The sequence below is a fragment of the Nanorana parkeri genome, unplaced genomic scaffold (assembly GCF_000935625.1).
Source record: "Nanorana parkeri isolate BGI_ZX_2015 unplaced genomic scaffold, ASM93562v1 scaffold1080, whole genome shotgun sequence".
Classification (NCBI taxonomy): domain Eukaryota; kingdom Metazoa; phylum Chordata; class Amphibia; order Anura; family Dicroglossidae; genus Nanorana; species Nanorana parkeri.
The window spans coordinates 527489-542628 of NW_017307348.1; the positions used below are offsets into that span (position 1 = coordinate 527489).

Sequence of the window (15140 nt, forward strand, 5' to 3'; positions counted from 1 at the left end):
ATTCACCAAATCCATTTGAGTAAAGCACAGAATATTAATACAAAACATAATAAGTAGTTTTAACAAACTTATATAAATAAAAGAGTTTTTAATAGTATTATTGGATCAGTATGTTCATGGTCTTATCTATTATCACATGTATTTCTAGAGCTGCAGGGTAAAGTCAAGAATGAACGGCAATAAATATATTATTTATGACATAAATGCCATAAATGATATTCTATTTCCCAGTAAGCGCTTGTTGTCGACCTGTTAAATCCATGTTAAAATACAAGTTATATAATATATAACAAATAACAATACTTATTATTGTATTGTATTATATTGTGTTGTATTGTGTCTTGAGTGAATCCATAGTACTTCCTCAGAGGAAATACTTACCTTGTGTCTCTCCTCCTCTCCCGGTCGAACATCTGAACTGCGCATGCGCCCGTCCCAAGATCTTTTGCGGACGCCCAAGAAATTTTCAGATGTTTGGACGGGAGCGCCCCGTGGAGACACATGTAAGTATTAACCCTTTGCAAAAGTTTTTTTTTTTAATTGTTCTGCATATATCTACTGCTTTAAGTCTGGGGCACTCCATCCTTCACACTGTGCCTGTATCATGTGTATCACAAAGCTCTACAGCAACAAAACAAAGTAATGTGCGGTGTGGATGACAGACCCATTTTAATGACAGTGACAGGTATGATTTAGTGGTGAAAATTATTAGTGCCCCCCCAGTTTTGACTGTGGTATCTTATGTGCTCCCTATATATATATATTGTTCCTAGAGCTGCCATTGCTTCCTCTGATCATAGACGGGTGACTTTTTAGTATTTTAAATTGTTTTAGGGCTCATGCATATTGACATAAATACAGGCGTATGGTGTGTACAGTATAATATACATCTGTATTTGCATGAACCAGGAGTCCCAGCTGCTGCATTATTGTGCTTATAGGAATGTATTAACATTTGTAATTCACATTCGGGAATATACATCCATACGCAAATGCGTGTAAATGCAAGTACTGGCATGTACACGTGTATACCCATGTAGAGCATATTCTGTCAATACATTCCTATGGGCACATAAAGCTGGGGCTCCCAGGCGCTGCAACTACAGGCGTATTTTACACTCTACGCCCATACGCCTTTATTTACGCCCTTGTGCATGAGCCCATAATGTAAAATGGGGCTGTTCTCTTATAATAAAGAGGCAAGTTAAAATGCGCATGATAATTAAGATACGTGTTTGTAAAAATCAGCCTACAAAATGCAATAGCCCATAGCAACACAATATTGATAATCTTTTAATTTTTCTAACCTTTCTTTACTGAAAGGAACCTCTTTATTCTCTATTCACTATTTATTTCCTCATTATTGTGTTGCAGCGTTTCAGAAGAGCACTTACAGGCCATTCGCAAGTACTTGAGTCTCCACATGACCAGCGACTGTGAGATGGTGCGGAATGGATCTCAGAGCCTCCCACAGCTCAAGAAGCTTCTGATGACTCTTTGTACCGGGCTGTACAGGTAATGGGATGCAAGTGTTACTGAACACACTCAGGACAGCATTTCATGAAGCAAAAACTGTTCTTGCTTTTCACATTTCAGGGAGAGATCTATCGTAGGTTTTAATAGAAGTACATGTGAGTCTACTAAAACTACATTCCTCGGTTTTAGAATATTTGGGGTTTTTATGAATATTACATTATATAAAAGAGCGAGGGAAAAGGCGTGGGTGTCTATTTTCTGCAAACATTGAAAGGATATCCACTCCCAATTAGCATTTACAAAAATTGTAAATATTCCCTCTAAGTGATAATCCAACCAAAATATAAATCTTTGTGCAATTACTGTTATATATTTGTATTTTGGCATATGAAACAAAATCTGATTACATCTAACATTGATTGGATTATCTCCATTTAGAGGACTTATTTTGAATAGTTGTAAATGTTATAAACATATTCGGGTCTATTCACAAACCTGCCATAGGCAGCCGAGTGAATAAGCGACCCGAAGCGAAGTGAGCCGAACGCTGTTTGGCTATTTACTTCAGGCTTGTACGGCTGATTTCATCCGTATATCGGCTGGCTTCGGCTGGGTTCGGGTCGACCGAACATGCTCAGCATGTTCGGCCGACCCAAAGTGCAGAAGGAGTTCGACTCAGCTGATTAAATATCTGGATGGGCTGAGCCGAACCTCCGGCAGACTACTTGCTGCTGTTCGGCCTATTCTCATAGCTGAGCGGCATTCAGCTGCTCGGTACCTCTGTGGTACCGAGCAGAATAGAAAAACAGTTTAAAAATAGTAGAAAACAAATATAGAAAATGATTGGGCAGAGCTAGCAGTGACAGCTAGCTCCGCCCAACTGTTTTCTATTGACCGGGACCAGCTGTCATTACAATGGGAGCTTGTTGGAGCCGGCGGTGGCTCTGCTGTCAGTACCATGAGAGCTCAGCAGAGTTGGCTTTCATATCACCTCCAACTCTGCTAAGCTCTCTTTGTAATGCAGGGGGGAGAGAGCACCCCCCTGAAATTATGGCAGATAGCAGAGGAAGCAATAGCATCTTTGCTATCAGCAAGATGTTGTTTTTTTTTGTATTCTGACAACTGCTGCCGTCAGAATAATAAAAAATCAGCTTAGTTATGCATAGCTAGATTCCTATTGGCTATTTCAATTTGCAATATCCAATAGCAAGCTGACTATTGCACCCACCCTCTGCTGCTGTCAATCACAAAAAGAGGACCTGATGGAGAACTTCAGGTCCCCTCTGCTGATTGACAGCAGCAGTGGGCGGGTGCAATAGCTAGTTTGCTATTGCAAAGTGAAATAGCCAATAGGAATGTAGCTATGCATTCCTATGCTGTTTTTTTTTCTTACTGACGGCGGCCGGCGGCTCCGATGTCAGAAGAAACAAAAACAAAAACAGAGCAGTTAAAGGTTTACTCTGCCCGATCAAGTGTTTCTCTCCCGGGAGCTGCTATCTAATAGCGGGAGACTCCAGGAGCGTCCGGGAGACTAATGACAGATCAGCGTCCCTGGGTACCTGGTAACCAGGGATGCGGATCTGTCTCTGCAAGTGGCCGGAGGGACAGTCTGCTACTGACAGCTCCACCCAGCTGTCAGTAGCAGCCTGTCGGCCGGCCAGCTTCGGCTTTCACCTCGGCTCAGTCGAGCCGAGGCATATGCCTTCGGCTCGACTGAGCCGCTTGGCCAACTTCGGGAGCTGCACGGGCTATAGTGAATAGCCCGTACAGCAGCCCTTCGGTTCTACTGAACCGAAGGGGTCCTGGGGCCGAAGCTACGGCTAGATCCTTCAGCAGCTTTGTGAATAGACCCCATTATTTTTATTTTAAAGTTAACACTTTCAATTATTAATTTGTTTTTTCCTGTTAGTGGTGCTAATCAAGAGGAGATTGTCTGGCATTGTGCACCACCCTAGGGCCTCATTCACACAAGCAGCAAGGAGGCAGTAGATCTGCAGTTTTACACCCCCTCCTGGTCACCTGCTGCAATGTTTGCACTGCGCAGAACAGTGCTGTATACATTGCCATAATGCGGCACAGAAGAAAATATACAGCATGTCGTGTTTGGCAGGGGGTGCTACTCGCCATATGCGACCATTGGAATAAATGGAACTGGTGCAATTTTGCAATAGAAAATTCCCATTGGAATTTAAAAAAAACTGCATTCTGGAGGCAGCAGTATCTCCTCCCCAAGCAGCTGCTGCTCCACTGCCCTCTGAAAAGCGATCACCATGGATTGTGTTTCAGAGGGTGGTGAAGGCTGTTGTCTGTGTGAATGAGGCCTTAGTGAATATATATGTCTTTTTGTACGTTTTCTTTTTTGTTCTTGTTGACTTTTTATATTGCCACCGAAAGCTGAACTCTAGGCAGAAATAAAAACACTACTTCATGCCATAATGTGCAAACAAATGGACATTTTTTTATTACAGTTTTTTGATCGAGTCCCTCAGTCCTTCTTTATACCAGTTTCCTATAGGCCCTTGCACAAGTGTATTCAGAATGGAAGAGGGCAAGCACTGTCAGCTAGTCAGGAATTAGCTGTAGGACACAGGGGGGGGGGGTATAAAAGTGGTGTTATGACTTTATGTATCCCTCTAAGGAGATCTATTTGTACAGTTTTAGCAGAGAAGGTCATACATTACCTTTCCCTCTGAGTAAAGAGGATGTCAACCATCATGTTTTGTAGTATACAGTGTATGCCGTTAAGTGACTTGATTCTAGGAATATTAAAATATTACCACTAGCAACAATGGGATATTTTGTTACTTTATTGTACCACAGAAAATAAGTTTGAATGAAGGGGATATAATGGGCTTTATTTAATACAAAGTGCAAAGGTCACCAAATCAAAAAAATACCAATCAGAATCGATCTCTTAGTAGTCTGACTTCACTAATTTGCTGGTGCCCAATCAGTGAACCAGTTGTTGGGACAAAGGCTCAAGGACTACACACGAGTAGTAAAAAGGCACAATTCATTTTCTTTTCTTGTACTGTTTTGATTCTACTTTTTCTCATTAGTTACAAGTTCTAAGGAACAGTTTGATTGTTAAAAGGACAAAACATTGCTATAATTATCGTTGTAACTATTTAACCCCAATGTACAGTACGGTTTTGTGTAATAAAGGGAAGAGTGATGCAGCCTCCTCCCCTCGGTCTATGCACATCTGGGACAGACTCGCCCTTCAGTGGCTGCTTTAGTCACTGTAGAAGACAGATGGAGGAGAACATTCTCAGAACAGTGACTGTTTTGCTGCTTGTTCCTGAGTGCAATGCACAGCTATGGAAAAGACAACTCTCGCCTATGTGTAAGCATATTTTCCTTGCAAATAAAATCTTCCCTCTGCTTCGGGGAAAGCTTCCCTGCTGTCCCCTCCCTCCTACTGTACTGAATGCAGAGGGAAGACAGCCAAGCATCACAGCACAAAAGAAAGGTATGGAGAGGAGGGGGTGAGGAGTTGAGTGCTAGCAGTCGGAGGTAAGGGGAAGTGCTGCATCTCTTCTCCTTCTGTATCTTTTGGGCCATAACCTCACCATGTTGCTTTTCATTGTAAAATCTGTCTCATACACAGATGCATGTTTTCATTGCCTTTGTATTAATCTTAATGCAACATATTCAGAGACTGCGCTTTATGTAGGATTATTTTATGAGTTTTTAATAAGTCGTCATCATGTCAGATCATACTGTCATCAGAATTTCTGTAGGCATGTAGCCAGGTTCAAGGCACAGAATGACATCATTTTACATTTACCTTTCAAGTCTGAAGACGTGCCCATTTTTCACCATGCCCTACCCCCTTTTTTCTGCTTTCCGATCTATTTGCAGAGACAGCACTGACATCAAATGTATAGTTATTGAGATTTACACCCACTGCAAACAGGCACATTGCATCCCCTGGTGCCAGTTATATAACAAACAACACTGACATTGTAATTTGTTGGGGTTATTTTTCCCTCGTTCATTCATTCCCATCAACATTTTATTGTGCCCACAGGGCACCGTTTCTTGTCTGTGCCTTAGCAGACTGTCCACCCTTAAGTTACAAGCCTGGATTTTTACTATTGCAGGGCAACAGCATACTAATTAGCTGGAAGCTGTAGCTCTATGCTGAATGTTAATTTACCTAAGGACAGTCATAGAGGGGCAGATCTTGTAGGTGAGTGTGTGACCTGCTTATCCTTAAATTGGCTTGCACTGATGACCAGCTCAGGCGCTGATTGCCGCACACGTAAATGCATGCAGTTAAAGACTTCAGTTTTTGCATGGAAATGTCAGTGATCAGACATCTGCCAGAAGAGTTTCCCAAAATGCCATTGGTTGTGCTCTGCTCCATACACGACCTGACTTATGTAAGTAATGCTCAAATTGGTCTCATCCTTGGAACTTTTTATTCATAGACTTATTTCATAGCATAACATAACATAACATGCAATGACTGTACAATGAATAACAGCCCATAGCACCAACCATACCAACTTTCTTGTCTTTCCATACATAATTAGGGCTAAGTGAAGTCTGATTGGTTGTTACGGTCTCAACGCTTTGTGCGCTGTGCAGCAACACACAAGGCTAATGTATATATGGTAATTTACTGTACATGGCCCAGTTGGGTTGCATTAGGGGTGTTCCTATGTACATCAGGGAGAGCACAGATGCTTAATGAGTAGTTCTGCAAATCATTTTCTCTAATATATTTGTTGTTCCTTAGTGAGTTGACCCGCACTCTGCCAGCCCTGGAGTCTCTGCAGAGCACATTTGAACCCCAGTTCTCTCCAGGATTCCGCCAACGATCTCCTGTAAGTTGTGAAATTATAACAGTGACACTAGTAATAAACATAGGCTTGCCTGGTCTGTCCAAGATCAAATCATTACTTATTTCCATGTAAGCTTTACCACAATATAAAGACAAACAGGGCCAAGGTAATCTGGGGTGTGACTATACATATGTGATGGGGACATGCTAATTAATGAAAATCCCACTACTGCTGCCATTTAAGACCAGTAACACTGAGACATACTAATTGTATTCCTAGCTAGATAGATGTGCGCAAATCATTCATATGCACATATTTTAGCAACACTTGATTTGGCTGGCTGAGCAAGTCATTATGCAACCATAGTGAATTGGGCCATCTGTGTTACTGGGTCACAAAGCAATCCCATGATCTGCTATGGCTATGTTATACCTTGTTTGGTGCAGTGTTCCCAACCTTTTGGCCAGATGTGTACCCCTAGCACAACCTACTGCATGTATGTTGTCCAGGTCCCACCAGCGCTATTAAAAGTCACACCTTCTCCATCTCTCTTTTATTCTTTCCTTACAGTTGTATTATAACTTTCCCTTTCCTGTTTCTACAATCATGTTTTGTTTTACTTTGCTAAATATGCCAATCATCTTTTGACTTTGACATCTTCGTTGCCTTGAGAGCTTGTCTCTCTTTCACAGAATGAACTTGTTCTCCTTATATTCAATTTTGCTAAATGTTGTATTAGTGTGTACATTCTGTTGAGATATTTTGGTAGATTTTGTATTAGTGTGTGCATTGTGTTGAGATATTCATAGACAGGGTGGCGGTATGCAGTCTCGTTACACAATTGTTTCCATTATGATGGCTGTAACTTGAGGACAAAAATTATTTGTTAAAGCTAGTTTCAAGCACTAAAATCTCATATCTTTTTGTAAAGATATGGCATTAAATGTAATGTAATTTTAAAAGGTTGTTTTAATTTTTTTTTTTAATCTACAGCTTTCATTGAAATAATACCTGATGATCTATTAGACCCTAGTTTAGGCACTTCCTGTTACAGGATGACTGTCTCCTGACCTGTGCTTCTGCGTTGTCATTCTGTCACATGTCCACTGTTGTCACTATCAAGAAGGTGTCTTAGAACAATGATGTGCAGCCATTGCTGGAGAGAGTGCATGTAGGCAGGAAGAGCAGGGAATTAGCAGTACTAAGATGCACCAACATAAAAAAAAGGCTGAACAAAGGTTACAAAAAAAAGTATTTTATGAAAAAACATGGCCATCATTTATGATATAATTGTTTTAGCAGACTAAAAGTCATCAATTTAAAGCCCATTTCCACCTTTGCAGAGGTAGTTTAAAAAAAAAACATATTCCAGCAATGTACACCTGGTGTACATGAAGCAGGCATATGCAGTTGCTGTATATGAACACAGAAACTTACATTTTTAATTAGCTTTCCTCTATCTATTCCCATGGAATTATTTGTTACTCATAGTGGCAACCCCCCCTAGACAGTGTATTGTGTGCATAGGCAGAGCTAGTGTTTACTATGGTGTTACGCAGAATCACAGGGAGCAGGGAAGCCTGCTTTACAATCCGACCCCGGTCTCAGACTGAGCTTCCTGTGGAGAATATTTTGAATTTGTAGGATTCAGGCCTAATAAACACTTCATAAAAATGAAGAAAGCCAGCGGTGTGTCATGAAACTGTGCACATGTATATATCATCACTGCACCTCTACTTTACCACAATAAATACTAATCACTTACAAAGGTGGAAATGGACTTTAAGGTTATTGTTCAAAACAGAGCATGTATAGTGAGAGCATCAATTTAAAAAAAAGTTATGCTATGTGAATGGGAAACATGTAACAAATATAAAGTAGGTGGTATCCTAATTTGGCTGCAAAAGTGGAAATACACGTTAAATACCTTGCATGTACAGAAAAATACCCATTGATCAGCCAAAAATCCACTTTGCTCCCAAGTAGTGTTGTGAGCTGACAACACACAGCATTGTTATGAACTGAGTGGTGTCAGCCCTGCCCAGTTTGCTTTTGCTAAACTACCTAAATTCACCTACTCTTTCATCAACAAAACATATGCACTAATCATTTTGTAGCCCCAAGATTAGAACTAGGAGGGTTAATTACTCCCATTAAGATTGCATAACAAATGTGCACAAGACATAGGACGGCCCTGAATTTCTGACATGACCAACAAGTATTTTTTGCACTTCTTGGACAGATGTAATGAATTGTATATTCAAATCGTATATTAAATTGCAACTTAACTCGGGAGTTAAATCTTAAAAATGCATCCAAGTACCTTAACTATTAACAAAAATATATCTCATTTGTGCATCACTCGGCTGTAGATCCTCAAATCATCTCTGAATTGGTGCTGACACTGTCCTTCCTTCTGGGGGAGTGACTACTTTTGTTCCAAGGGTTTAGAGTTCTTACTTCCCTGGGTTGCAGCTCATTCTAATGCTGGCTGCAGAGGAGGAAGGAGAGGTGGGGATCATTAGTAAGGTTAGTATACAGGGTTGGGGTGCTTTTCCAAAGACACTGTAACTGTGAAAAATTACATCTCTCAAATGCGTGCATTTCCCCCATGTTTTAAAAATGCCACAGGTATTGTAGATGCAAATACTTGTTGATCTGCCAGAAAACCAGTGTGCTCCTCCTCTGTCAACACAGTGCTTTTCCTGCTCTGAAATCCCAAACAATGCTGTCGGCCCTGTGTACTGGATTACAGAACTCAACCTATTCTCCACTCCTCTCCATGTGTGTATATTGATTTATTTGCCAGAGTCCCAAGAGCTTGCTCACACACTATGTATAGGGAAACATATCTTAATAGATGTAGCTCTGGGGGCGTGCCTATGTCAATAGGAACTGATCTCCCAGCAGCTGTCCCTATCAGAATTTTACAAGCCTGGTGATTACTTCACAGAGAGTAATACAAAAAAAAACTGTTTCTTTCTACAGGAACAAAGTAAAGGAAAAAATAAAGCTGGGTGATGGCCTAGAGGGAGAGAGGGAGGTTTTGGGGTAAATATAGATCTATACTCAGAGAGAAAGTTTGAAAAAAACCCTAAAAAATAAAATAATGGATAGATTTGATGGACCACTTGGTCTTTTTCTGATGTCAATCTTCTATATTTCTTTGTTAAATTTAGGTAATGTATGGACATATACTTTAATATCATTACTAATCCTGAATGCTTACAGCCCTTAACAAAACAGAAGCATGACTATTGATCGTGATATTTTTCATGTGCACCTAATTTTCTGTACCTGGTCTTTTGTAGCTATCCACTGACCCCGGCACAAGTAACATGATGAGTAAACTCAACCAGCTCACTTCTATGGTTTCCAGCTTAGAAGAAAAGGTGGGATAATAAGATATTCCCTGTGAACAGGGATTAATTGTCTTTAATAAATTGTGTGTTTTCTTAAAGTAGAACTCAATTCTGAAGCTCGACTTGAATTTAGGATAAAGAGTGAAAGGGTTTGATGTCCCATCAAGTCTTTCTTACTGTCTGTGACCTTGGCAATGACAATTTCCCCATTTCTGGTTACGATGACTGGCAAGTTTCTGATGAGTGCTGACTGACCTGATTACTCATCCACTCACCATTTTAGTGTCACTAGCCCCCTAGTTAATTCCTCATAGTAACATATGATAGTGACTGTATTCCTGAGATGGGAACCAGGACATTCTGTTCACGACAGAGCCTTGGCTGTCCCAACAGGACCAAAGATAGGGGGGGCATCTCATTGGTGGAGTCAAAAAGAGTAAAGAACTAGACTAGTACAAATCTTTTCCCCACTCTATCCAAAATTGTAAAAAATCCATTAATGGATTTCTGCTTTAACATTGTCCATTTCTTTTTTTAATTGTCTTGAATAAATATTGCTGCACTTTAGTAAAATAAGATATGTCATTCTTCAAATTAGGCGTTTATTTATTAAAAAACAGTATTAATTTTTCCCATCAATTGTTTATTTGTAAATAGCAAGTGTCTTTGACCTAAAGAGACCCTGTCATCAATTTTAACTTTTGAATATAAACTCTCCTTTCAATTTAGTAAAAATAAGGTATACTTGTTCCCTAATTTGTTTTCTTATCTGCTCCTCTTACTTCCAGTTAACAGTACAAAGTTTTTTTTCAAATTCTTTATTGGTGAACAACACAAAAGAATTTCCATACAGTAAGGGCGGGTTACCGCCCGTATCATAGTGTAACTGTAATCAGAACCTCCCTCATACATAGACATGACACTCATAAAGTGGGGACGTTCACAACATATTAATCTAGATCCATAAATGCTTCATCATAACTTTTTAGCTTGTCACATATACAGCGCCATGTAAACATCGTCAATATCACCTTTAGCCACCTCTTCATATTAACTCGTCAACTGTCATTTTGTTGCAGCAAAGTGGGCATTCGTGGGGGGGGTGTGCATCTCTGATGTGTCTACTTCAAGGTAGACTCAAATAGCCGAAAAGCGCTATGGGCTATCTCAGTATCGTATCAGCAAAAGATAGGGATAGTAGGGAATTTCTTCCCTGGACAGTACAAAGTTAACAGGAATCTGATACTTATAGGAGTGTCGGATTCTACTATCTGCCGCCTGCTATCTGTCTGCAAGCAGGGTCCCTCTGTGAGTCACAGCCTTGTCAGCTGGAGAGTTAAATGGTCATTTATCTAGATCAGGAAGCTAGGGATTTTGTGCGGGATTAGGCCCAGTCGTGCTGCAACTTGTAAGCAGGTGTTGCTTTTATGAAATAAAGATACATTTGGAGAAGATTCCTGGCGTTGGAGGTTCTGGGAAGCTTATTACAGCCACTTATCAGGGCTCTGAGGGCCACAGAAGTGACTCAATAAAGCTGCTGTCAACCCCACTGGGAAGCTTAGCTGGGGGCAATTCTAATATGATAATGACATAGTGACTGTAGTGTGAAGGGGGACTTGGAACAGTAGGATTTGACACTCCAGGAAGTGTTAAGCTGGTCAAACACTGGTAGATTTTTGTACGAACGTTCACACCAAAAGTCCAGTCAGAACATTCAATAATTCCATCAGAGACCTGATGAAGATCATTCTTTTTTTTTTTTTTTTTCGATTTTAACATTTGATTTTGGAATGAATGTAGTTTTCCAAATGTCCGAATTTCGTTTGTTCGAGAAAAACTGTCCATCTATTTTGTTTCATTGCTACGGTCGAAATGATTGTCAATGCGACCCCATTAACTATGAGGATGTTAAAGGGTCGTTCTAAACATTAATTATTTTGAAAACAATTCTAACCGTATATACCAAGCTTAAGATTCTTGATAACTGTACAGCTCTGATATCTGGAAGTACAATAATAATAATAATATAAAAAAGAATAAATAAAGAAGTAAAGAATAATAAGAAAAAGTGGGGGCACAAGTATGTATTATTTTTCCTAAATTAAAAAAAGGGTTCATAACTGAAAGCAAGCAACAAGTTCTCTTTAAAGAAGAACTCTGCTCTTTAGAGCTGAACTGGTTATTTTATCTTGTAATTTTCAGTATAATATGAACGCTTTCTGCAAAATGAACTCTTAGGCAGAATATACAGTATCACATACCATGTAATGAAAGTCTAATATTTCTAGCATCCTTGACAGATGTGATAATAATAACCCTTCAGTATTCAGAAAGAGAAAAGGAAGGATGCTGAAGTGTTTGCCGCAGGCAGCATCTCATATGGTCACTTTCCGACCAGAGTGCCCCAGGTTGTTGTTCAACTCGACGCCTAAAGAAGTTCATTTAGTTTTCTGAGCTACAAGCATTTTGCTACAAATTACAGAACACTCAGATGTATAACAATAACATTCCTCCTGTTGGTGTTGTCGCGCTTAGGCATTTGAGTTACAAAATGTTCATGTGTGAATGGGGACTCACAGAAAAACTTTATACAATACAAAGTACTAGAGCTTATATGGGGTTAGACTCAGGGCTCTAAAAGATAAATGAAGGGATCGCGGGGGAAGTAGGTATCAGTGGGTGGGGATGGGGGTTCCCTATCAAGTGAACCTGTTACTTTGTCTTACAATACCATATTAAACGTTATATTTTACAAGTAACTAGTAGTAGCGATTAGTAGTAGGGATTATAGTCAGTGAAGTAAGCAGAAGGACAGTTCCCCAGAGTTTCCTATGCCCTTATCCTGTCATATAGGAAGTGTAGGGGCTGCTAAAACCTCTTGAAAATGCCTATTTTTTATTTTTTTTATTACTTCCTGAGTCCCTCGTCTGCAATGAAGGAAATTCAGAGTGAACTCCGAAGTCTTCTTATATCTCAGGTTATTATTACTGTCTGTGTCTTTTTTTCCTTTTTTAAGTGACAACCACTCCCTCATTTCTTGTTCTACTATTATAGGGACAGGATGTGAGGTGAAACTATGGTAGTGAACAGCAATAGAAACTTGACAGAAGTATTTACTCTTCCTTCCTTTCCATCCAACACTAAAAAAAAGTTTTGTTTGGCGTTGGGCTTTAAAGTAAATGATCATAATGCTTACAACAGAGGGACTATAAACTCTAACTACTGTATATTGCAGGTTAAAACAGTGTTGATGGAAGGCTCCGCAGTGAAGCATCGCAGATCACTAATCCCTCCAATCATTTTTGAGGTAATGTTAACAACATGTTAGAGCCAATTATTCAGCCAAGCTTTGACATGTGCGGTAACACATGCTGAATACCAGTCCACCCCAAGATGGTGCCAATACCACACATGGGCTTCCAAGCTCCCCATGCCTTCTGACTAAAGTAGGGTACACACGGAGCAGATTTGCCGAAATTCACTGTGTTGGTGACCCTATTCCATCGGCTGAAGTCGATCATTAGATCAACTTTTGCTGAAGGAACATGTTGAAAAATCTTCAGCCAAACTCTGCTTGCAGCTTGTCAGCTGCAAACACCGTTCAGATATTCTGCCAGCGACCACTCTCAGAATACAATGCTCACAGCAAGGGATTCCTCCATCCATGCTGTTCAGCATAGATGGAGAAATCTGTTACATATTCTTCGTTCAGCCCGCAGGTTGAATGAAGAACATATAACCGTGTATACCCAACTTTAGGTGAAGTGGGTTTATTAAAAAATGGCGTATATTCCACACATATGTGGTTCACACTATTCAGTCTTCTCCAAAATCTGTCAATATTTATGTATGCTCAGTAGCAGCAGGTAATTCCCATTATGGGATTGATACCAAGTATGCGCTATTTTGGCGCATTCACTATTTTGGAGAAGACATGTGGCATGAACTGTGTATGCCCCAGTCATAGGTGGTAAGGGGACAAACATTTCTCCATATTAAATTTACTTTCCCTCATTTCCCCACACACACTAAGGCAGCCCAACCCCATGCCCCCACTCAACAATGTGCTAGCCGAAACCCCTCCACCCACCCTCTCACCGCTTAGCCAGCAACACCTCACCATCATAACCAATGCGCCTGCATACCCTCCTCCTTAACTGCCATTATCGCAGCTGCCATCATACTAACACCCCCATCCCCATCCTTGCGCATTCTGGAATAGACACACTTTTGCTAGTTTTGTTTACGTATTACAAAAATGATTGAACCTTTTTTTTGAGTATTAGCTGATACTGGTACACTTTTATTATAGGTTAAAGCAGATTCTTTAGGAATTTTCCAGAAGACTCACCTGAAAGTTGATGTCGAAACTGGAAAACTTGTAATCAAGAAGTCAAAAGATGGTCCAGATGACAAATATTATTCCAGCAAGAAAAGTATGTTTATGGTGCATACGGGTGAAATCTATATTCTGTATCAGTTAGATAATGATGAAAGTACAAGCTGAGTTATAGGCAGATATCAAATAAACACATTATTCAGTTAGGTATATCCAGACTGGATTATTAACGTTTCCACTGAGTATAATCACCAAAGGGTGTCTACCTAGGTCTTAAAGTGTCCCTAGACATTCCAACAGTTTCCTCATCCTGCAGATATTGACACTCAAGTAATGGTATTATCTATGGACATCTTGAACATAGAAGATGAATCTCCCACAGTTATAGGAATGCTATTATGATACTTTTAACCTACCTCCCAACTTACTCAGATGCAAAATAGGGACACCTTGTAGCACAATGTATGTAGGCAATATACACAAACCTGCCAGGCCCCTAGTTATGCAAACCATTAGGAATTTATATGCTATAAATGATTGGTTAAACCCAGAATTGTTTTTTTCACCATTACTTTTCCCTAATATTGGCTTTTCAAAATAGCAAGAAAAAAAGATGGTTAGGAGATAAGATAAAGGTTTTAGTGCAGAAGAACAATTTTGGTAATTAATGACACTAAACTCAGGAGTTAAATCTTAAAAATGCATTCCAGTAGCTTAACTAATGACAAAAATGTATCTTATGTTGTAAAGTAGCCACCGCTCCAAGCTCACTCCTGTGATGGACTACAATCTCACATTTAGTGATACACAAATAAGGTACAGAACTGTTAATAGTTAAGGTACTTGAATGCATTTTTAAGATTTAACTCCTGAGTTTAGTGTCACTTTAAATAGAATATTTTCATAGACATACATTAGACCAAAAAGAAGGAAAAATAAGGAGGAAAACGAGACAGAGGGATTGGGTTCTGAATCAAGGACAGTGGGAAGGTATGCCTTAAAGGAGAACTAGTGCATTATAGATCAAACAATATTTTAGCTGGACTTGTATTACCTAATGTACATACCTGTACGAGTCACTGTGACTTTTGAATTAATTAGTCTCATGTACACAAAGAGAACTTTTGATGTCACAGTTTGAAATATGCATTTTGGATATGTACTGTATAT

The 15140-nt window shown here is 39.7% G+C and overlaps 1 protein-coding gene across 1 annotated transcript in view; it reads left to right on the forward strand.

Annotated features, from left to right (window-relative positions):
- Positions 1–15140, forward strand: part of INPP5D (inositol polyphosphate-5-phosphatase D) — an 86091-nt gene that overhangs the window by 41727 nt on the left and 29224 nt on the right. Inside the window, exons 5-9 of the mRNA XM_018567655.1 lie at positions 1375–1515; positions 6224–6311; positions 9581–9661; positions 12867–12938; positions 13944–14067. Of these exons, the coding sequence (XP_018423157.1) occupies positions 1375–1515; positions 6224–6311; positions 9581–9661; positions 12867–12938; positions 13944–14067 (506 nt within the window). The remainder of the gene's footprint in view (positions 1–1374; positions 1516–6223; positions 6312–9580; positions 9662–12866; positions 12939–13943; positions 14068–15140) is intronic.